Below are 24,803 nucleotides of genomic sequence, written 5' to 3'. Positions count from 1 at the left end.
CTGTCCGTAGGCTAAGGGGCCATTATCCTGAGACCTGAGAAAGCTGAAATTTTTTTTCAGATATTCGGGTGTGTAATTGAATATCGTCGCAGTAAAAACATCATATTCAATAAAAAATATTACAATGAATATAGCGACATCTAAGTCACTCTTCTGGTAGCTGTAAGGGTACCTGGTTGCGTGAAGAAACTTCCATACTTTATCACAGGTGGCACTACGGTAAAAAAAGCTTTTTTAGAGAAATTTGAAGATCTGTTGGTTCGATCCATTTGGTCAAAGCGGCGCCGAGGCAACAGACACTGGTTCCGGTCCAATGGGATCAAAGGAATTTTTCTTTGTGTTTCTTCCGATCTTTGTATCAATAATAAGTGGGGTATTTTCACAAAAAAAAAAAAAAGAAATTAATATCATGGCAGTAAAAAGTCACGATATTCAAGAAAAATAAAACATTTCTTTAAAGTCCTTTGCACGAGGTTTATCTGCATGACATAGATACATATATCATATGAACTCCATTATCGCAAACGAGTATCGCTGCTGGCATTTTTTTACTACGCCGAACTTCTAAAGTAATAGAAAATAATTTAAGGCTGGTCACCGGAAAGGAAGCGAAACGAACTGCTTCGCAAGATCAAATGGTTTAGGTATTAATTAACGACCATACAAAAAATCTACGATACACCTAAGGTCTAAATAATATGCTAATATTTTACACGATAGGATCTACTTTATCCGATCATAAAGGCCTGAAAACAGGCTAAAATAAAAATCTAAAACGAATTATGTAAAAATAAAATATCTAACTTTGTATATAATTTTTATATGGAGATACTTAGAATAAATAATAACGCATAGAAACCTAGTCCGCACACGCTAAGTGAGGCAAATTGAAGCGCTCCCAAAGGGCCTACACGAGCGGTGGGGCCGTCAGTGCTCAAGGTCAACTTGCACCACGAACAGCTCAAGAATTTTAGCTAAAAATAACGAAATGTGCTTTAAATGAGTGTAAAAATACGTCAGACAAACATAAAATAGATACTAACATCACATTCCACAAGGAAGTAACGCGTTTCAACTTGTATTTTTATACAAATATTCACTAAAACCGAAAATTAATTTCGTTGCCACAAGACACGAAAATGCCTACATGAATTTGATTTTTGCCTCACTTGTGACAGTTCGTTTGATATGAAACTATCATTCTATGCGTTATTATTCTAAGTGGAGATATTTGTCTTTAAGTACTATAACAGAGAACCTGGTAAATATTAATTTTCAACTGAAGCCCTATTCGTTTTTAAATTCACATTTAACCCAAATTTTGCAAATTACCCGGCAGTTTCGATTCTTGTACTAGGCAAATCTTTGTTACTAGTATGAGAATAGCGCGAATGGAAAGGGCAAAGAAATTTAACAATGATAGTTTGAGTTTACATTATTAATTATACGTAAAATGTTTAAGTTGCAGTGGAGCTCCTTGTGAAAGAGTTCGTCCAGGGAAATACTGCCACCTTGCCTATTGCATCCACCAAGAAGTAATGTGAGCATTACTGCGTTCCGGTTTTGAAGTGTAAGAGTGCTGGTGAAATTACAGACACTGCATTGTAAGTAGCGGGCGCAGTAGCAGATCTTTGTGATTTAAAGCCCGAGCGGCTCTGTAACAGTAATGGAAAGACGTGTCGGACAACACCAGAACCGCGACTTGTTCATCCCGTCTCATGATGTCATAAAAAAGTAAAGAAGCAGACAAAGCAACTTAACAGACTGATCTATTGATCGTATTTGTATAGGGCCAAAACTTCGGTACCGCTCTACACTAAAATCTCCACTCTTCTAAGGACACTAGTACCGGTACATATATTGTACCGGTTGAGTTAACGAAATCATGTGAATGAGAAAATAGAAAGGCAGTTGGCACCGTGCGATTTCAAATCTCTTTATTATTTCGTAATTTTACGAGAATAAAAGGAACGAAGAAGAGCATTGGGATGTGGAAAACTCTCAATGAGACAAAAGTAACTTGAAACCTTTCAACGAATTTAATTAGACTAACCAAAACGTATCAAACGAACAAGCAAAGATTCAACGGTTTGTGCTTGAGGGTTAAATTAATTAAGTTAGACAGATGTTTGCGGTCGGCAGACGAAGCATTCTTCAAAAGCGTCTGGTGAGAGAATCAAATAAAATTCACTCAAAGAGATAACCGACTATGATTACACAATGAAACTGCCAAAATCATTAGAAATAAATACTGTAGACATCGCGTAATGTTAATCACAAGGCTTTTTATACAGATTGAAAATATGTGTGTCGTCTATAACACAGTATTCTAATATTTATTTGATTAAATATCATCTTGTTATTATTGATACCTTAGAACATATAGGACGGGAGACGCTATTAGCGATATCTCTCGTACAAAATTTTCTGCCACTTTTAGAATGGGCGTAATACTACAAACAAACAGGCAATATTGAGTTGTGTCACCATGGCCTCACACGAACAAAAATCGACAATACTAGCTTATTATATATATTACAAATACACAGATAAAACACACATTCATGTCATGTCCGTACACAGAACAGGCCTATAAAAAAAATCGACTCAGTCGAATTTAACATCGATTCAAAAGTAGTGTTTATTGAGCGATAGATTTTTTTGATTGTACAAAACGTACTTCGACACAGGGAACGCCTCTAGTCCTATATGCTCTAAGGTTGATACAAAGATTGAAGAAACACAAAGAAAAATCCATCGATCCGATTGGACTCGATTCAGTTCAAAGGAATCAATAAACATATTCATATTTTTTGTCATAATACTCCACTACGAAATGAAACTATTTTTTCGCATCTTAAAATCGCCTAGGTATACTTGTTTTTTCAAACAAACCAACGTTTCGGACGGGTGACTGGACATGCTCACCCGTGATCATGGGACCTGTAAAAGGTTTAGGTCTAGAAAAACGCGATTTAGATCCGAAAAAATAGTTTCATTTCCTATATTATGTAACTAGCGCGAAAACCTAAGAACTCGATAAATATTCCACTAGTTTGTTATAATTATTGATACAAAAATCGAAGAAACCCAAAGAAAAATTCCTTCTGTTGGATTTCATATTTTCTTTTTTTTTGTATTAGACATACAAAAATAGTATAGGGTAGATCTTAGCACTTGCGAGGACTTCCTTCCTTTGTCCCATCCTCCTCCAACATGCGCACTTTTGCTGCTGTCGTCTCTTTCACTGGCCAATGAGTTAGCAACAAAAATAAGACGATAGTCTAACCTATGACACTGAACTGTGTGCATCATAAATAATGGCTAATTAGCGCGATTGTGGTTTTTAATAGTTTATTTTGTTCGCAATACACTGTACAGTGCTCAGTAGTGAACCTGAGGATTTTTCCGCCTGTGGCGGCCGTATCCAGGCGGAATTGCTGCCAGCGCAACGAAAGAAAAGGTGAGTGTGCATGTTCCATCATTTTTCCTGTTCTTTGACCTACTATATACTTGCTCCAGTCCTTATAGGAAACTACTTGCAAGTGCAGTTACTCGTAGTACAAGTACCTTTTAATGTAATTAACAAAAATCCAAAAAAATACAGTCCACTACTTATCGGTATTATACATCTTCATTTCGCACCACCTTCGAACCGACTGTTAGCGAAGTTTGTTGCCAACCGGATTGAAGGAATTTTTCTTTGTGTTCGATCTTTGTATCATATAACAAGGTACTATTATTATCTCATGAAAAAGGTATGTAATTTCAGTGTTCATGATGACTTGTATTTACCACTCTATCTATGGAACAAAACAATTACGTAAAATACAGTAGCTGAAATATTACCGGAAAGATTATTTTTGGTAATGTTTACATGAGATCTTATCAATAGATATCAGTAAATTGATGTCAAAAATTTATAGAGCGCTTGTGGACAGCAACGTGGGAAAAGACAACCCTCGAGGTACTTATCTATGGGATGGGTGACTGATGCGAGTGAAATGCCGAAGGAGGTGGCAGAGAGCATAGCGAGAAAAGTTCGTGGACTTTGCCAACACCAATGGAAGACAGGCATGATGGTATATATGTATATAACATCATTTACATACACCAACAAAAACACAAGTGGAACAAAAAATAAGATTGCAAAATAGTTACGGTTATATTTAAATAAATAAGAATTAGACTGCCTCGGTCGCCGAACGGTTGTCATGCTGGACTGCCACGCAGAGGTCCCGCGTTCGAGCCGGGAGAAATGTTTGTATGGCCTACATTTATTTTTCTTGTGAGTTTGAGTGTAATTTGTGGTTATTTATGTGTGTGTCCATGGCACCCGCGATACAGACTTTCCCTAGTGCGGGCTATGAGTGTATAAAATAAAAAAAAATTAAAATTATATTACCATCTTTTAACATCGGTCGAATACAACCTTACATTCCATCGTTATTAAAAAAAACGAAATTAAACAAAATGCTTTTTTTAGATTTTGTGATAAAGTAGAAACGGTTGAAAAATTTAAAATTGGCACTGCTTAACATAATTTAAATCAAATTTTTACGTAATTTACAAGAACGCAAAATCAACCTCGAACGACTCGTCAAACCTGTAGTAGACGGAAATTAAAAAAAAATTATGAAAAAATGACTGGCGAAAATTTTTTTAATGTAAAATTAAACTTGAAAATAAAAAAGTAAAATAACGGGCTAGATTTTTAAAACAACACCGCATTATTATGACGATCTTTCTAGTGTTCCGATAAATGCGTCGGTGTGTGTAAATTGTTTAAGCATAATTACTGTACCATAATCAACGAGGGATGAACAAATGAAAATTACACACCTGGGTGCATTTAGCCACAGAGAGATACCGAAGCGCAGGACCCAATTTGGCCAACTCGTAGAGTCCGAAGTCTGTCACTCCCGTGCAATCTGACACGCTCAGTTCCTTCAGGGCGCAGTACGACGGAATCCACCGAACGCCTGCATCTAAAAATAAAAACCAACAATGGCTGATAAGTTGCTTTGCCGACGAATGTCCGAATGTCCTTTAAGTTTAATGCGTTACGCAGACTGTAGACTGTTTATCAGACGGGCAGGTTTGATCGCCATGTTTTCATTAAGAAATTAAAATTATTAATAGTCTTAATTGCACATTAATTACAAGAAACAATATATTATCGACTGTATCCAATTTCTGAGATTCCAAATGTAAACTTCTTTGCGTTGGAATGCTTGGAAGAATCCTTGAAGGAGTGCATGCAAGCAGGGCTGCCTCTGTGGCCGAACGGTTACCATGCTGCACTGTCCCGCAGCGGGACTTCTGCCGTTCAATTCCCTTGTGATTTTGTGTTTTTCCCTTCACTATGAATGTGTGCGTAAAAGAAAGAAAAATGTGAGAAAGTTTATACTCCAGGGAGATCACATGAGGAGGAAAGCTCTTAGTGTGAAATTTGGCTTTAAATTTCGTTCTCTGACATAGGTCTGCGACTTTTATAGAATGCGCAGCTGGAATACACAAGGAGAGTATATACCAATGTAAATCGGGACTGTGAAAGAGTGAAAACTCTGTTTTATCGTAAAACGGAATTTATAGAGCCTAAATAGTTTCGTTATTCCACTTACTTTGATACTAGCTTTTACTGATCGTTTCACCGACAACTGAGTAATAATAATTTTATAAGCAATCATTTACGCCGTAAAGCTGACTGACTGCCTACCCATTTTGGTATCTACCTACAGAGATTAAAGACAGTACGTTTCGTCGTGAACCGGATGAATTTTCCGCGCCGCCACAGCCAGAAGAAATAGATAGATAGATAGATAGATAGAATTTTTTTTATTGTTAGCACCACATACAAAGAGAGATTACAGAACAAACATTAAACACATTAACAGGGTAACAATTGGCGGTGTTATCGCTTACAGCGATTTCTTCCAGACAACCTTAGGATGGAGAGAGACTAAACATGAATAAAAGCGGTGATCGTTATAAACCAGTGGTAGCTTAATGGTTTGACGTACGGTCTCTCAAGCAAAGGCCATGGGTTCTAATCCGAGATCAAGCCCCTGAGTTTTTCGGAATTTTGTGATTTTTTGTGAAATGACTCTACTAGTTGACAGTGTAGTTTTATTATGATTAATACAGAGGTCGAACACATAGAAAAACTTTTTAGACCCGATGGGACTTGAACCTGCGACCATACTGCACCGTAGTATTGCTCTTACCAACTGAGCTACGGATCAAGTTATCAAGACGATAGACGAAATTCTCCTACGTGTTTTTGTTAAAGATCTTTGTATCTTGGATCTTTCGGCATTGTAAACCGCTAGTGACATTTAGTGAGATATTTCTTAGAGCCTTAACAGCAGCCAGGACCTTTTTAGCTTGAGTTTTTCGAAGGAAAATATCAAAACCTGCACGTCAAGGAAGGTTCACAAAATGGGTTGACGACGTAATAAATGAATTGCCGGTACCTGTGACTAGAATACAGCGGCGCAGGTAGAGGTACTGAAGCGACGGACACGTATGCAGTAAGGCACATAGTCCCGCGTCAGTCACGTTGCCGCAATCGGTCAGGTCTATGTACTCCACCGGCGGCCGTCTCGTCGCCAGCCGTCCTTCCAGCCACGCCCATTCTGGCCAATCAACATTTGGACAGCCTGAAAAAAGCCACGAAGACACAATTATCACGTATTACCTATCACGCATACGCACAGGCCAGGTTATTTATTTATTTTGTACAACTTACACTTACAGTACTTATAACTAAACATGTAAGTCATAGTTACAGAAAAGGTTGAGTCGATCACCGGCCAAAGCGCGGAAGCGGATGTTAAAAATTTTGATTCAGTGTTACTCAACACGTCAATATCATTTGTTCTGCTTAAGGATTCAGTTACGGCTAGGGCGTCGAAGAATGGTGTCCGTCTTAGTGTCATTGTGCGGGTTAAATGTAAATTGAACAGAGGGTATTTGCGCTGACAAAAGATGTAACGTGAGATTGGTGGGATAAAAAAAGGAATTTGAGCCAATAGAGGAAGGTTAATTGTATTATCCTCTTATTAGGTTAAAAATATATTTTACAAGTGCCAGTTTTCGCCCGATCTCAAGCGACCTGTGCGATACCATGCCCAAAATAAAGGGTGCATGGTTACGCAACGGTGTATTGTTAAAAGGCCATAGCACTGATTCGGTTTTTTTCCTAGTCCAATTATAAAAAAAACGACCTCAAAAGTTTAAGGAATTACATCTAGTTGCCTGATGTGTTACTGAAATCTGTTACCGGAAAGTGTGCGACAGCGGATTCAACCCCTACATTGCCACCTTTGGAGGTAGAATATTTTCTTTAAATTTAAATGGGACTTATAATGATGTATTCTCTTTCCAACAAAAAAAAAAGAATCCGTAATAGCGTAACACACACACAAAAAAGTACCGTCGAATTGAGAACCTCCTCCCTTTTTGAAGTCGGTTAAAAAAATGTATTCGAATATTTGCAAACATCCTACAATCTCACAGTTACAAGCCGCACTTCATAAACCTCCAATTTCTAACCCTTCCCTCTTTACTTATTCAAGAATTCATAATGCGTAACGCTAAGGAGTTTCCAAGCCCCAGAACCAAAATTGTATTATATACAATGCGCATGTAAGAAGTCATGTAGAGAGCGCTTGCGTTCCAGTTCCATCCAGCGGGCCTTCACAAGACATCTTGCTTTTACAATGCCGAATTTTTCGCACCGTCAGCGGTACAGACGTCGTTTGGAATTTTACAATATGTATTCACTACTGGATCGTCGAACTACACTGGGGATTAAGATCCTTTCCAACATTATTAGAGGACTCATAAAATGTAAAGAGCTGGTGGAGCTTGTGGAGCCCATTCTCAGTCCCTTATAGTTATCCTAGATAAAAGGTACGAAAGATTTTTTTGTATTCCCCCATGTAGAACTAATCTAGGTCGGCACTCGCCAATTAACAAAATATTATTGGAATATAACTTCCTCACCGCTTCTGTCTATATTGACATTTTACAAACGTAAGTTGTTGAACCACTTCATGGAGAATCTTCTTAATACTGTCTTAGATGTACTAGTACTGTGCGTAAACTGGCCAATTTAATTAATTTTTTTTTAATATCTTTCTATGTTAATGTTAAGTAAATAGTATTATTGCTCATGTCAATTCTGTGCATATCTGTAATGGGTCATTACATCAGACCATGACCGGAAATACAATATACAATTTGTTGAATATAATAATGTAGGTACTACCTATTGATATGCCTAAATAAAAAAATAAATAAATAAATAAAGAAGAACGAATATCTTTATTTCGTAAGTATTCAAATTACACTTAAAACCGTCGGTCGCATCGATTAAAACCACTACTCATTGGAAGTACACCGTGCGTTCATATCATCGAAGGTCGTTGATTTTATAATAAGTTTTTATTATTACATTTTTAACATGAGCTTTGAACTTTCTTTTTTATAAATTTTCCGCGTTTTCTGGAATTTTATTACAAAAACGTAGTAGTCTGAGCATAGGAGTTCTAAGCTTATTTTCGTTTTAAGCTTATCACTGTTTTTCGGAAATAATACTACGTTACTTAGAATAATAACGCATTACATTTTCAAATATAGATTTGTTGTGACACATTTGGCATTATAAGCATTTTTAGTATTGGCACGTGCCCCATGAGAGAGTGTAATTAAATTGAGTCAAAATTAAACGGCTTCCACGTAGAAAATCATTCTGTTATTAATTCGCTATGAAGAAAACCATACCTATTCCCTAAAAATTGACTGGGCAGAATTAGATCTCTTACCAGTAAGGTCAATATGCCTTAGGTCGACGAGGTCAGCGATTATGGGTGCAAGGGCCCGTGCATCCATGCTGCTGGAGCCCGTTACTGCCAAGTGCGTCAGATTTCGAAAGGTCGCTACCAGTAGTTGAGCACCAGCTACTGTCACCTGCGAACGTGAACAATGGATTATTTTACTTATATCTACAATTTGTTAGTTATCTGGCGTTAGAACATATTATTCGTTCTATACCACTCGAGAGAGCAATATAATACTCTAGGGCTCAATTTCCCATTCAATATCGCAATCTCAATTTTCCGAAGAAAACCGATATTACTATATTGACTAGAATGTTGTGGAGAAAATACTTGGTCGGTGGGTACAAAATAGGTATCTTAAAAATTAATCCTTATTATAGGCTGGTAAAAAATAGGTATATACATTCATTCAACATAGCCCCGCAATAGGAAAACCCTGTGTCGCGGGTGCCATGGACACACACATAGACAACTACAAATTACACCCAAACTCACGAGAGAAATAAATATAAGCCATACAAACATTTCTCCCGGCCCGGGAATCGAATCTGGGACCTCTGCGTGGCAGTCCGGCATGGTAACCGTTCGGCCACGGAGGCAGTTAAAGGTGGGCCTTAACACATTCATTTTCAGCCAGGGGGCCTACTACAACCTCTTAAAACAATATTACTTTAACCTTACATTGTCGTACCGTAACGCGCTTAAAGTAAGTTTATTGTAATGTTAAAACTATGATGTTTTATTGGCAGCTTTGTGACTATTCATTTACTCAGTTCGTACTATGATGCAACTTGGTCTTATGTCAAATTTACCAATCTAAAGGTCGTATTCTAGAACTCTACTCAATGCTCAAGTCAGGATTGCAATTGAAACACGAGCACTGGAAATACGACCTTAAGTGCAGAGACTTGAGTATGATTTCGAGTGCTTTAAACCATACTCAAATCCTGACTTGAGCATTGAGTAGAGTTCTAGAATACGACCCTTAAAATAGTTACACGGATGCAATGAAAACAATATCATGTTCAGTTTTTTGATTTGTAATGATTAAAAATTAAATTGAACTTATTTATTCACATGTATCTCGTCAATATTTTGTTTACTTTTTATTTAATAGCACATAGCAAATAATTTTTCGTTAAATAAAATTACGCGATGTTTTATTTCGTAAAATTATAACAGCGACATCTATATGCCCCTTGGCGAAACTAACAGTTGGCACTAGACTATAGTGCCGAATTCATAACGTGATTATCAAGACTAAGCTAGTTTTATTTATTTTTCTTCATGAAAATGCGGAATTATTATTGAAAAAAACGTAATTTTAATAGATTTTATTAATAATACCTTACTTGGTTTACAGGTTCGGCATTGTACGAATATGAGTAACATTATAATAAACTTACTTTAAGCTTACATTGAAATAAAATTGTTTTTGGAAAGGTTATGGTAGGCCCCCAGCAGATCACCGGCTAAGTTTACTTGCTCGTCTCTCGTACAAATACTTTTGAGTTGGCAGACAACTTCGCATTGTATGAGTGATCCTGCTACAAGTTATTTACATGCATTATGCATGCCGAAATGAGTATTTGTGGTCTTACCGCGCAGCTCTTAGTTCGCCACTCCCTGACGGCGCTAACGCAAGGACCGGCGCGAGCGCCTGCGCAGCGTGCCGCAACCTCTAACGGGCCAGCTGCGCGCACGCGCCGCCACATCTCCGGCCGCGCCGTTAGTCTGGTCACTAGCCGCGCCCAACGCCGGCACACGCGCGACATTCGACATAAATCCGATACCTAAGGAACACTTCTAGTTTAAAACTACCCTCAAGGTTATCTCATATGCTTCATTTCATCCTTAAATGCTTTCAAAGAAACGTCTGCTAATTTTAAATCATTTCAGTTTGTGTGTCGATAAAGTTTAAATGACGGGATTTTGTACATTTGGTATTCTGCTAAAAGTTAAGAGGAATCGCTAATCATTGGTTAGCCATCAAGCTACTATTCAACTGCCGTTACAATTTTTGGGTTTGCAGCATCTGAACCCGGGATCGGTTTAAATTTGCAACGGAACCCGAATGAGCCGAATCCTTACCATCTATCGAAAATAAATTCGGGTTCAGACAATACAAATTTAATGTCATCTCTCAAGGTGCAACTGAACCCGGCGCGGGATGCGAATTAAATTTAATTATTTTTGACAAGCTCTCTTCAACTTCTTCAACAAGCTCTGTTGCAACTTTAAACCGAGTCCGTGTTCAGATGCTACAAACCCAAATTTTTTGGTATTCTGCTCTTCTATGGCACGCCGATAACATAGTCTACTAATATTATTTATATTTAATTTGAAATTGCTCTTTAAACGCAATAAAAATTAAGATTTGCATAGTAATTTCCATGGTAGTTTTAGTAAAACAACTTCGATCGTTAATAATTGAACGAATGAATATACTGTCGCTGCCATTCCATGTGACTCAACTGTCATTACAACTAGATTTTAACAGAATTGCAAATATGATCATAATTACAATGTAATCTCAACAGATTTCCAATGATTTCAAGAACAGAAATTTCAAAAAATTAGCTCTCGTACTATTTCAAATTTAATTTACTATTTAGGTAATTCCGCTCGACATCTCTAGCCAGGGATTGGTAGCTGAAAAATTAGCTGACTGGGCGACGAAATACTTTCTTAGATTTCTAACAGATGGCGCTACGGCTAAAACATCGTTGAAACCAAATACAAAAATCCGACAAGCAAGCACATAGATCAAATTCGTTCCGTGCCTTAGTTGGCATAGCGTCTGGCACGGTTTGCTAGAAGACGTCGGTTCGAATCGGCCTGATCGATGGAATTTTTCTAAGTGTTCGATCTTTATAGTAATAAAATTAACGCACCTCCAAACAAGATAATATCTTCAGCCACAAAGCATCGCTGAGCGTGCTCTCGCGTCTTCTCCTGGGAGGTCCACAGTCTGCGAGTGTGTGGTAGCCCTGGTCTAGGCTCAGCTCGCTTAGGTCCGCGGTGAGGGACAGCACAGGCTCGGGGGGCGGGGGAGGCCGTCGCCGCGCCCCGCCGCATACCCCCGGCCCTGAACAGCCGCCATTGGCCATGGCGCTGCCACCTGCAAATTAAGAAACTTTAACAAACAGTATCCGCAATCATGGAAGACAAAAGTCTTCGAGCAGTGATCACTTCAAATGGATCTCATATTTATTTATTCATTCAATTTACATTGCAAACTTACAGCTAAATAGCCAACACGCTTACATATCATAAACAGATAGTTATAAATGTACTTAATTAAGATATTACTATAACTGTTCTAATTCTAAAAATTAACAAGTCGCTCTACGTATCGCACCAGTCATGGAAGAATGGCATAAGTAGAGTTACGTTTACGTGTTTATTGCTCCATTAGATACAAAAAATATAAAACACATCCTCCCCAATTCTTGTAACTCTATCTACAATATTAGTTTATAGACTCCACTTATGCCATTCTTCCATGAGAGGCGCGATATAACGCCTCAACTCAACGCTATCAGCGAATATGTCAATGTGATCACACTGTGTGAGTACGTCCCCGATCAGGCGTATAGTTCGAACGGTAGACGCGTTCGCGGCATAAAAAACGTCACGCAACGAACTATGGAGCGAACAATGCTCGGCATTTCTCTACGTGATCGAATTAGAAATGAAGAAATCCGTAAAAGACGAAATTCATACGTAGCTTAAGGAATTAGCAAGTTGAAATGGCAATGGGCAGGGCACATATCTCGCAGAACTGACGACTGTTGGGGCAGAAAGGTTCTCGAATGAAGACCGGAGGGCGTTAAGTGGGACGGCCCCCTACGCTAGGTAACCGATGGATGCACGTCGCGTCCGACCGGCTAGTCTAAACATACTACCAATGCGTCTCTACCAATGCGCGCCATTTCAATCGGTCCTCAGCTTCTCGCATCCATCTGCTGCCAGCAGTCTTCAATCTTTCGCAAATCCTCACCTCCAATCCAGAGGGCGCCCTCCACTACGTTTGCCGAGCCGTGGCGTTCTCGGTTATCAGTTCTTCGACAGATAAGGCCAGCCTACTGCTTTATCACATTGAGTAAAATTATATCTAAATTCTCCTCAGCCCTAACAAAAGATACAGACATCCTAATAAAAAATACAACTAATGCATGTACACGCTTCACGAAATAAACAAGGTGTAAACTCATAAAACTGTTAACGGAAGTTGTAAATTAGAAAGCGTACTCAGTTACCCAAAACGTGTATTGATCTGAACTTGTTATTGCAGAAACTAGTGTTTAATTATTTATGAACATAAATGCAGTATTTTGAACTGATTCACTTTATTAAAAAGGCAACAACATTCTTGGATCCGAAGTTTATAGAGTTGTTAGAAGCGTCGTTGCATACTTAATCGAGGAACTTAAGCTACGTGAATAACATTGTTGTCAATTAAAAATCGACATCGGAAACCGCAGCTATTGTAAATTATGCCATGCATAATTTGACAACCTCCTGTTTTCATGGTGTCGCCATCTCTGAAGTCTCTGATTCAATTCCAGATCAGTGTAAAATAGAAATTGACTCGGGTGTGGGTGTTTGTGGTACCGTCACTGGTTTATTTTATTTTTTAACGCACACATATCCCCGTACTAAGGAAACCCTATACCGCGGATGCCATGGACGCATACATAGACAATCCAAAATTCCACCCAAACTCGAGAGAGAAATAAGCGTAGGCCATACAAATATTTCTCCTGGCCCAGGAATTGAATCCGGAACCTCTGCATGACTGTCCAGGATGGTAACCGTTCGGCTACGGAGACAGTCAATTTCCATAATACAAGTGCTTTAGCTACTTACTTTGTGATCAAAGCAACGTATGAGATATTGTCTAATATTTATTTATTTTATAAAATTTAATTCAATAGTCCAGCGAGGCCAAAGCTGCCACCCAGAACATTATTGATTGCACCAATATAATTAAAGGTTTCGTAGCGGCTCGTCTGTGACTCGTTGACCTTATTTTGCAATTAAATGCGTCTGTCTTCACAATGGACGTATAAATCAAACAAGATTGTCATTCGTGGCTCTGCGTCATGTCTCTTGTCCATTTAAGTGCTTCGATGTGGCACAGGTGTCATTAAAAGACAATAACAGGGAGTGTCTATTCGAAAACAAGTTATTTTTGCGTCAAGTTCTTTTTAGACTATACAAGCAGGACCTTCAGTTTGCCCGATCATGACATGAATTATAGTTAAGGCATTCATCTGATAATTACTAGACTAGCCCTTTGTGGTGCTTTTTATTCCGAGCTACGCCAAGATGGAACAAAAATAAAAGCAGTACAAAAGCATCCATTTATCCATAAATAATTAGTTGCCACGGTAGTATTTGGTGAATCAATCATATTTTTAGTAGCAGTAGAGTTGTGAAAGAGTTCGTCCAGGGCATTGCTCACATTACTGCGTTCCGGTTTGGAAGTGTAATCCTGTCATCCATTTAACTCCATCATTCAATGTGGGAGAACTCCTAAAACGTGGAACAGGAGTATTGCAGTTCTCTTTTTCAAAAAAGGAGACAAATATTTACTTAAAAACTACAGACCCATCTCACTCCTGAGCCATGTACATAAGCTGTTTTCTAATCGTCCTCCAGAAGATTCGACAAATTTCAGCCCCCGGAGCAGGCCGGGTTTCGACGGAGATACAGCACCATAGACCAAATACACACAGTGAGGCAGATTATACAGAAGTCAGAAGAGCATAATCGGCCCTTGGGTCTAGCCATTGTGGACTATGAGAAGGCTTTTGATTCCGTCGAAACCTGGGCTGTCTTGGAATCCTTACATCGGTGCCAAGTGGACTATCGTTACATAGAAGTGCTGAGATGTCATCCAATTACGCAGAGGAGTGCGACAGGGGGATGTCATAACCCCGAAACTGTTCACAGCCGCATTGGAGGATATGTTTAAGCCGCTGGACTGGAAAAGTATGGGCATTAACACAAAACGGCGAGTACATCTCACACTTGCGATTTGCAGATGACATAGTCCTGATGGCGGAGTCGCTGGAGGAACTACAGCAGATGCTGGACGGCCTAGCGTCCGCCTCGCGACGTATTGGTCTCGACATGAACTTGGACAAAGACCAAAGTCATGATCAATGATCACATGGTCCTGAGGCCAATAATCGTAAATGGCCAACTTCTTGAAGTTGTTTCCGAATACCTCGGGCAGATTCTGCAGTTAGGTAGAAACAATTTCGAGAAGGAAGCCAGGAGAAGGATTCGGCTTGGATGGGCAGTGTTTGGGAAGCTACGTCGAGTCTTCTCGTCATGTATACCACAAAGTATGAAAACAATGGTTTTCAAAAGTGCTTCCTGCCTGTAATCATTTACGGAGCCGACACGTGGACACTCACGATACGGCTAGTCCACCAATTTAAAGTCGCTCAGCGAGCTATGGAACCAATGAAAGAACCAACAACCGATGGAGAAAACGAGTTCTAGATTGGAGACCGCGACTCGGTAAACGTAGTGTAGGACGCTCTCTGGCCAGGTGGAGTGACGACCTGCGAAAGGTTGCTGACGGAAAGTGGATGCGACAACCTGAGGACCGGGCGAAATGGCGCGCATTGGGGGAGGCCTATGTCCAGCAGTGGACTGCGATAGGCTGATGATGATGATGTAATCAACAATTCACCGTCACCATGACACCGGAAAAGAAAATATAAAATGTACAAAGGAGTCCGTAACAGTCTCGTTGTCACCAAGAACTCAGAATGATGAGGGGATTTCATGGAAATCTACAATAACCGATAAGCAAACTTTTGAGATCGGTTTATTATTTTTATAATACCAGGTGACAACACTGATATTATAAAAAGAATAGAAAAAAACTCCTTAGGGAAATTGCGGTCATAAAATAAAATCTATTCAATGTATTTTTCTCTTCTATCGGAATGTTATGTAAATTCTCAGTAAAAGTAAATTATCTCTCATAAAACAGTTTTGTTCCTGTTTATTTAGGTATTCTAGTCGCCGAACCGTGTCTCGGCGCAATCTCATTGCCGACCGCTGTTTTAAGGCGTCACTACACTTATCGACACGGAGTAGCGTTGAGGCCAGTCGGAAAAAGTGTTAACTTAAGACTCAAATAACCTTTATTTCATAGGTAACTCACAAATTAACTTTAGTACATATTTAAAAAAGTAGATGGCGTTACTTGGATAAAATACCTATGAAGTATGGAATCTCGATAATTTAAGGTATATCATACTAAATAAGATGTAAAAAATCATAGCCAATGTAAAAAATATAAAAAAGAAACCTAAAACTATTTAAACAGCATTTTATGAATTTAAAGTTAAAATTTATTTTCACTCGCAAATCAAAAATTTCTCAATAAGTACTTTGTGATTTGTTAGTTTGCAATAAATTGTATAGATGGCATTTTTTTATATTTATTTTTGAAACTAAATAACGTTTTAGCACTATCTTTTACTTTAAAATATTAAATTTACAGTAGTTAGGCGATTTTATTATACTCGTAATATGTTACTGGACATACAATCAACTGCAACGCCTGAATAAGAGCAATAACCTTGACAAAAATGTAATAGCTGCCATTTGTTGGCCACACTCAAATACGATACTCTATTTTTTCTAATTTGCAACGAAAGAATATTAAAGATGACGTTACTCAGCTTTCACAATTAATTTAGTATTTAAACATTTTAATACATGTAAAGCAATTGTGTGTACCTAAGTTGATAAGTTATTTTTGACCGACTTCAAAAAAGGAGGAGATTCTCAATTCGACTACTTTTTTTTGTGTTACGCGCTTACTGCAACATTTGCAAAGCGCTTTCGATGAGTCTTGTTTTGTTGCAAAGCGGGTACCTCAGTGGTGGTCCTATTGCAATTTGAAAAAAATATTCCACCTCTAAAGGTGTCAAATTAGGAGATGAATTCGGTTTATTGGATGTCACCCACTTTTTTATATACTTATTGGGAATAAGTTTGAGAATTCGGTTCCGTGGCAAATAACTTTTATATTCCCTCGTACCACGTAAAATCTACTTTTAAAATACTAGTATAGTACGACCCTCTGACTGAAGTTTACAAAATTGCCTGCGTCCCAAAAAACTTTTACTTAGATAAATTATTAAGTAAGGAATGTACGAATGAACCAGTCTTCCTCTCACTATTAAAAAAAATCTCTTATCTTCTGCAGTTTCTGTCTCCAATTTTCCAAATATCCTTTATAAAACAATCATTGAAAAATAGAAAGGGTTTTTTTTAATTAAATGGACTTGCTCTTGACCACTACCTAGCTCTGGAGCAATAGCCTCGTAACGTATAATATTTATTTACATGCATGGTAGCCCAGTAAATAAAGACAATTTCAAGCGTAATTTTGTTCGCTCATTCGAATAGTAATGAGAGGGATTTTCATTTCCACGTCTATCTAGATTTTAATAGAAAGCTGTATAGATCGAGACCCGCGAACGTTTCGAGGAAATGCAAGTGGGGGTCTATGGGGATGGGGTAGAGGGAGACGCTCATTTATTATTACACTCGCAGCTGCATAGGTGAATAAGTGTGTAGATAAACATTGAATTACGGCGCTAAATTTGAATAAATATCGCAAAATTCATTACAACATACATATAGTGGATGTTTACATGTATTAAATATATTATTAGAATACATTGGTTTACACTATGGTGAATAAAACTCGTACAGCTTTGCAAAAATTTAAACATCACGACATTTGTAACATCGCCTCGATTCCACTTGCTTATTTAGATAGGTAAGGTATAAAAATACAATAAATGCTAAAATACTAAAAACTAAAACTAGGACTAAAATAAATAAATAAAATAGGTCGCCGCGGCCAGGCGCCCAAGATGCTGGCAGCGTTCGCCCTTTGCTAATACGTTAGATAAGGTAACTGGCGGCTCTTGGGTTTCACAATAAACACATACGTAAATACACATCAACCTTAAGAATGTTCATTCACCAGAAAAGTATTATATTCTTTCTAACCGTTGTTAACCTTGTCGGTACAGGCCTCCTTCAGTTTCTGCCACTTCTCGGTTCTGCGTCACTTTCTTTACGCCATCCTTCTGACGCATCTGCAATCTCCATTTGGGACGTTTTTGACCTAAAGTTCGCTATTCGAGGACCGCTTTATACCAGGAGGGACTTGTCGACTTATGTCTCAGGGTGACCCGTCAGGTCTTTGCGATTTAAAGCTGTGAATAGCACTGCAACCATTATGGACAGGCGTATAGATTACCATCAGGCCCACGACTTGTTCGTCGACAGCTCTACTGCTGTTAAACGGAGCGTTACTACTAATTTGCTATTTATTGGTCGGTATCATAAAATCGTCAGCGTCAACGCCTGATATCGACTTTTTTTTATGAACGTTTTCATTATGCATATTATACATATTATGAACTATATTTTATATTTATCCTGATTATTATCCAATTGGTGAAGTTGATGAAAGTACAGGCACATGAAACTTGTCAACTTATATCTCTGGGTGACAGGCGCAGCGACAGTGCCCCTCAGATCTATGTGATTTAAAGCACTAAGTGGCACTGTATCTGTAATAGACAGGCAAGTCTGTGGTCTCTTAAAAAAATTGGCTATTGCAGGCAATCGAGTCAGGTCTCAGTAATTATATCATCTACTCTGCTGAACATCTGAAATATTTTTGAAATATGAAATAGTTTTTACATACATCATACATACGAATAACATTACACCTGTTCTCCAGTTTGGTAAGCAAGACTCGGCTCTGTGCTACAAACATGGAAATATTTATCGCTTACTATATTTCTTTTCGCTTGTTACGAATTCTTTTTGCCTGTCCTTTTTAAAATACCGTTTTCTCTGGTTGAAGTAACTATGCATGCACCGAGGTTAAAGTTTATATACATTATTGTAAGAAACCTTGTCAATATAAGGTGATCTGGTTATAACATGGTAATTACTACAGATGTGCGTCGATCGTAAGAAAATTTTTTGACAGGCGGCGGCATTAAAAAAACACTAAAACAATGTACAAATCAACCTTTGTATTCCTATTTCAAAGATTTTACTGTCCAAGGGCACCTGCATTCATGCGTCATCTAGCGGGAGATGTAGCGAGTATGCCTCCCCAGTTCAATCTAGCATGAATAGGATGTACGTAGACAGGAACGTATTAGTTCACTTTAATTGTATTGTGTTGTAAAATATAGTAAATAATTAACTAAATATAGGAAATGAAACTACTTTTCCGGATTTAAATCGCGTATATTTGTTTTTTTTTCAAACAAACCGACGTTTCGGGCCCTTTACAGGTCGCATGGTCACGGTTGACTGAGGTGGTACAGTCTTCAACCAGTTATGTCTAATATTAATGCAAACCACCCTATTTTTTCACTATAGTTACAATAGTTATTAATTAAATACCTTATAACTAAATATAAATAAATTTTCGCCACGCCGATTTGATGCTGGTGAAATTCATCGGCAGCGGTGGCTTGGCAAATTGGCGGCGCAATCTCTAAACGGTACTTATTTGTGTTCATGACAACGGTCATCATCTTTTATTACGCACTCATTCCAGGAACAGAATTCCCTGCCTCCGACTGTATTTCCGAGCACATACAACCCGAGTATCTTCAAGGTGCGACTGAATAGACATCGTCTGGGCGAGCTCGTTCCATCGAAGATCGGATCTTTGCTCCAGATCTAGGTAATGGTCAAGAGCAAGTCCATTTGATTAAAAAAACCCCTTTCTGTTTTTCAATGTTGGATTCATAAAGGATATTTGGAAAAGTAGAGATTTTTTTTAAAAGTAAGAGGAAGAGTGGTTCATTCGTACATTTCTTAATTAATATAGGTGGTAAAAGCTTTTTGGGATGCGTGCAATTTTGTAAACTTCAGTCAGAGGGTCGTACTATACTAGTATTTTAAAAATAGATTTTACGTGGTACGAGGGAATACAAAAGTTAATTGCCACGGAACCGTTTTCTCAAACTTATTCTCAATAAGTATGTTAGGTTATAATACCCATCTGACTAATCGTGAATCCTTCAGGTACTGCCATTTTCTTTGAATTTGCTTACAATTGAAGCGCAAATACCATGAGTAAAGCTATTTTTTGTTGATACAGATAATTATATTTTCACAGTATTCATAAGTTTTAGAATTCGATTATGCAACTTTAGTATAATTATAAATTTTATATAATTATAACTTTTCCATAAAAAACCGACGAAGTTTGTGGAATTTCATGAAGTTTTATTGAAATTGGTTAACGGAAAGTGGGTGACACCAACATGGCCGTTCAAATCGCCATCTATGTATCTATACTCTGTTGTTGGGAGTGATTGCAGCAGGTCGCCGATTTCGTCTCAGAAAGCCTCTTTGTCAACGTTCGAGCAGCCGACATGGGGGGCGTATGCGCATATTACGCCACGCCGAACAGCACGCCATTGTTAGACTGATTATCTTTATTACAATAAATACAGAATATTTTTGGAATATACGAAGACGTGCACACAAGTCAGTTGTAGGCGCTGTCTATTTTTTAACGTACACACTCATAGCACCGCACAAGGGAGACCCTGTGTCGCGAGTGCCATGGACACACATAGACAAACACAAATTACGCCCAAACTCACGAGATAAATAAATGTAGGACATACAAATATTTCTCCCGCCTCGGGAATCGAACCCGAGACCTCTTGCGTGGCAGTCCAGCATGATAACCGTACGGCCGCGAAGGCAGGTGAATGCAGTCTATATTTCAGTGTAAACGAGAGTTGATATTTATAAGTTATGTATCACTGATGAGTTACCAGGAATGTGTAGCCCTATTTAGAGTGTGTGCGTTATGTTACCACACTGTACCCCGCCCCTCGCATAGCTGAAAAGAGTCAATTCGCATCGCCTGACTACCTCGCACATCTCTGGTGAAAAGGCCGCCTTAACCTACAGGAACGCAGCAACACACATTACTGCTTGACGGCAGAAACGGATAATGTGGCAGTACTGTCGTCCTTCTCATGAACAACGTAATCGACATTTTTAGCGAAATTGTGTTATTAACATAACTGGAATCATCATAACCAGATCTACAACCCCCTATATGCGGTTTTTTTTATGTCTTATTTAGTTTCAGTTTTATTAACCGCCTTTAAAAAAGGAGGAGGTTCTTAATTCGTTTGTTTTTTGTGTGTATATATTACGCGATTATTACGGCATTTGTGAGCCGATTTTTATTTATTCTTATTTTTATGGAAAGAGGATACCTCAATATTGGTCTCATATTACAAATTTCAAAAAAGTATTCCACATCTAAGTACCTATAACAAAGTAGGGGATGAATCCAGTTTACGCATTTTCCGGTAATAACTTTTACGGTATAATTTCAATGAACTTGACAAATAGACGTAATTCCACGAAGTTTCGAGGTCGGTTTTTTTTATAAAAAAAGTTACAATTATTGTTGTGCAAAATCAGCATAATTGTCATTTTTCCAAGAAAAAGCTTTATAATCACAAAAGTTACCAAAAGGCAAATGCGTTGTTTATTACTAAGAAGACATAGTAACTTCCCTGGACAAAACTCTTTCACAAAAGCTCTACTGTTACCAATATTAACTCACCTTGAAGCAAACTGTTGAATACAAAATAAACACAGCGACGTGCACCGACCTATTAATATTTACAGTACATTGAGCCATAGTCAAAGCTACGCAATCTGTCACTTTTTAAAATGCATATTTTACCTCGACCCTACAGTACCGGCACGCTATGATGTCTGTTTTGACAGATTACAATATTGAGGTCTAATCTTAATTCATTATCGAAAACATGCGAGACTGGGCGAGAAAAGAGAATTATTATTGCAAGGGGTAGCTGATTAAAGAATTTTATTAAAACGAAAATAAACATGTTTACTTAAATTATCGTCAATTCGAAACTGTGACGGGAGTTTGCCGGAGATAGAAAATGTGCTGGCCAGCGATCGCATAAGTGACGACCCTATTCGATTTTATTTTTTAAAATTTCGAATTTCGAAAAACAAATGCCGAATTGTGTCGTAGAATTATACATTCCATAAATTTTAACTGCACGTCACTATTTACAACAACGTACAGCAATTAGCTCCTTCAACGTAGTTATGAATTAATACGAAACTTGATGAGCGGACAAACGTCAAAACGGCCATCATAGTGTGTCGGTACTTTAATTACGTAAGGTTCAATATTCAACAAATATTTTTTTCACACTATGCCTATCGATCAGATTTAAAGAATGTCGCAATTTAGAATAAACGCTTCGTTGGCTAATGAATAATGTTGTTGTTTTCGTATTGAATAATGGATATATACAGCCAAGTAAAATAGTATTTCAATTTAACAAAGCTTTTGAAGTCCCTTTACCTATTTTTTAGATTAAATTTAAAAAAAAATACTGCTCACGTTTTGCACTACAAACAATCTAGACAATACGTACTTGCCTCTGGCCACGAGAATTTTACTTATTGTTTAGTTATTGTTGTCAATCCAAATTTTTACAGTTTTTACTTAAAAAGCTATTAAACGGCGAAAAAACAGCATAAAACATGGTAAAGTTTCTTTGTTTACCTACTAAAAAAAGATCGATACAAAAAAACATCGAGTTCTTAAAAAAAATATTTTTAATACCTTTAAATTTTTATTGAATTAATATTCAATTATTTTTGTGAAATGACTCCACTAGTTTGTTATAATTATTAATACAAAGATCGAACACTCAGAAAAAATTCCTTCGAACCGACGTCTTCTAGCTTACCGTGCCAGACGCTATATAAACTATTATTTTTAATACCTGTCAATTACAATTTTTTTAAATCAAATAGAAGTATTTTTATAGGTTAATTTATTTATTTGAATATTTTTGGTGGAAAACTCCTTTATTCACACTTGAAATTTAGGTGAATTACTGTCCCTATTTCGATGTTTACAAATTAAATTTCAGTTTACATTTAAATACTTAACAGTGATAATGGCATTTTCCAGAAACATCATGCTAAGTCGGTAGGTGAGTGGCGCCAGCATTCACTAGCCCACGCGCCGCCCTTGGCGGTCCGCGCCAGTCGCGCTGCGCCTTTACATTTGAATAAACATACCTACTTTAGTACCCACTAGTTTTGGTTGACATCATTGATCTTTGCTGTCTTGTGAACTTCTACTTTTATTAAATTAAGATCCGTATGTAGACTATACATATGTCTATGTTCAATATAATGAATAAAAGAACGCTTTGCTACTTGTCATTCAAGGCCCTTCCTCATTGCCAAGCATTTAAAGAGAATTATGTCGTAAACACATCGTCAATTGAGTAGGTATCGCTACAATATCTACTTGTTGAAGATTTACGTTAGGTACCTTAGCGAACACCTTTTTACACTGTTCTTTTCACAAGTTACACATAAAGTGATATAAATTACTTTGCAGACAAGTACATCGTAAACGTATTACTTAAAGCAATGCCACACGAGCGTTGCGTCGTCGCAAAGCTATGATTTCAACGTACCAAGTGCCACAAGAGCTGTCGCTTACTTTCGCACCGCTTCGCCTCCAGGGGCCTACCACAACCTCTTAAAACAATATTACTTTAACCTTACATTGACTTTTCGTACCATGACGCGCTCAAAGTAAGCTTATTATAATGTTAAAATTATGATGTTTTATTAGCAACTTTGTTACTTTGACGCGACTTTAACATTAAAGTATTATTATTCTTATGTCAAATTTAGCAATCTTAAAATAGTTACTCGGACGCAGTGGAAAAAATATTATTTTCTAATTTAGTGTCTAAGTATTTATTTGTAATCATTGACCGAAAAGGTCAAAGTTTGTAATGGTTAGAAGTTAAGTTGAACTTATTTATTTACGTAAATCTCTTTATTTATTATTTATTTATTTTATTTATTAGGTTCACCAACGTTGTGTACAATATTACTTATATTCGATATACATATATTATTTTATAATCTAATTGCCACAAACACTTAAAGGTAAACACAACATGCACTGACTAAAAGCTAACAATGTCTAATAAAAACTAAAAACTAACAGTGTCTAAATAAAGTAAACAATAAAGATCACAATATGGAGCACAATATACTGAAGGTCACTTATTTGGTACAGTCGAGTAAGTGAGAAATTTTCTTCCGAATCTTGAGAGGTGAATCGTGGTGAATGTCAATGCTATCACTGAAACCATTCACCGTTCTACTCAACCTTGCGACGGGTGAGTTTGAGCCAAATACAGTTTTACGAGGTGGGACACTTAATGGACTAATTTTGTTACGCGGATATCTAAAGGGAACACGCAATTTGAATTTTTGAAGCAAATGAGAGCAATCCACTTCATGACGAAATATTTTTGACACAAATGACATATCCAAAAGAGTTCTACGTTTCTCCAAAGACATCACATTGAAATGTGATAAACGACGCTGGTACGAGGAGAGTTTTTTCTTGGAGATTCCACATGAGTACATTAAGTGCCAAACAAATCTTTTTTGAATGCGTTCTAAACGTAAGGAGTGTGTTGCGTAGTGTGGTCTCCAAACAACACTGCAGTACTCCAAGATACTGCGTACTAAGCTATTATATAACATAATTTTGGGTTTACAGCTTCGAAAACTTTTAATGTTTCGCAGTACGAATCCCAACATACGCGAGGCCCTACTTACAACATTATCAATATGCGGAATAAAAGTTAATTTGTTGTCAAATATAACACCTAAATCTCGAATTTCATCCAATACCTGTATCAAAATGTCGTTTATGTGATATTTGTAAAGAACCATGTTATGCATTCTACCAAACCTTACCACAAAGCATTTACTAGCGTTTAAGGTCATACCATTCTCACTACACCA

General features: G+C 37.6%; 1 protein-coding gene across 1 annotated transcript in view; it reads right to left on the bottom strand.

Annotated features, from left to right (window-relative positions):
* Positions 1–24,803, bottom strand: part of LOC113239462 (F-box/LRR-repeat protein 7) — a 49,953-nt gene that overhangs the window by 2,967 nt on the left and 22,183 nt on the right. The window contains exons 2-6 of the mRNA XM_026476488.1: positions 11,741–11,967; positions 10,448–10,639; positions 8,832–8,976; positions 6,477–6,662; positions 4,843–4,988 (exon numbers count right to left, since the gene is read on the bottom strand). Of these exons, the coding sequence (XP_026332273.1) occupies positions 4,843–4,988; positions 6,477–6,662; positions 8,832–8,976; positions 10,448–10,639; positions 11,741–11,956 (885 nt within the window). The 5' untranslated portion in view covers positions 11,957–11,967. The remainder of the gene's footprint in view (positions 1–4,842; positions 4,989–6,476; positions 6,663–8,831; positions 8,977–10,447; positions 10,640–11,740; positions 11,968–24,803) is intronic.

This window comes from Hyposmocoma kahamanoa, unplaced genomic scaffold, assembly GCF_003589595.1.
Source record: "Hyposmocoma kahamanoa isolate Upper Pololo Valley unplaced genomic scaffold, ASM358959v1 99879, whole genome shotgun sequence".
NCBI classification, from domain to species: Eukaryota; Metazoa; Arthropoda; class Insecta; order Lepidoptera; family Cosmopterigidae; genus Hyposmocoma; species Hyposmocoma kahamanoa.
This window is presented reverse-complemented; position numbering and strand designations above follow the sequence as displayed.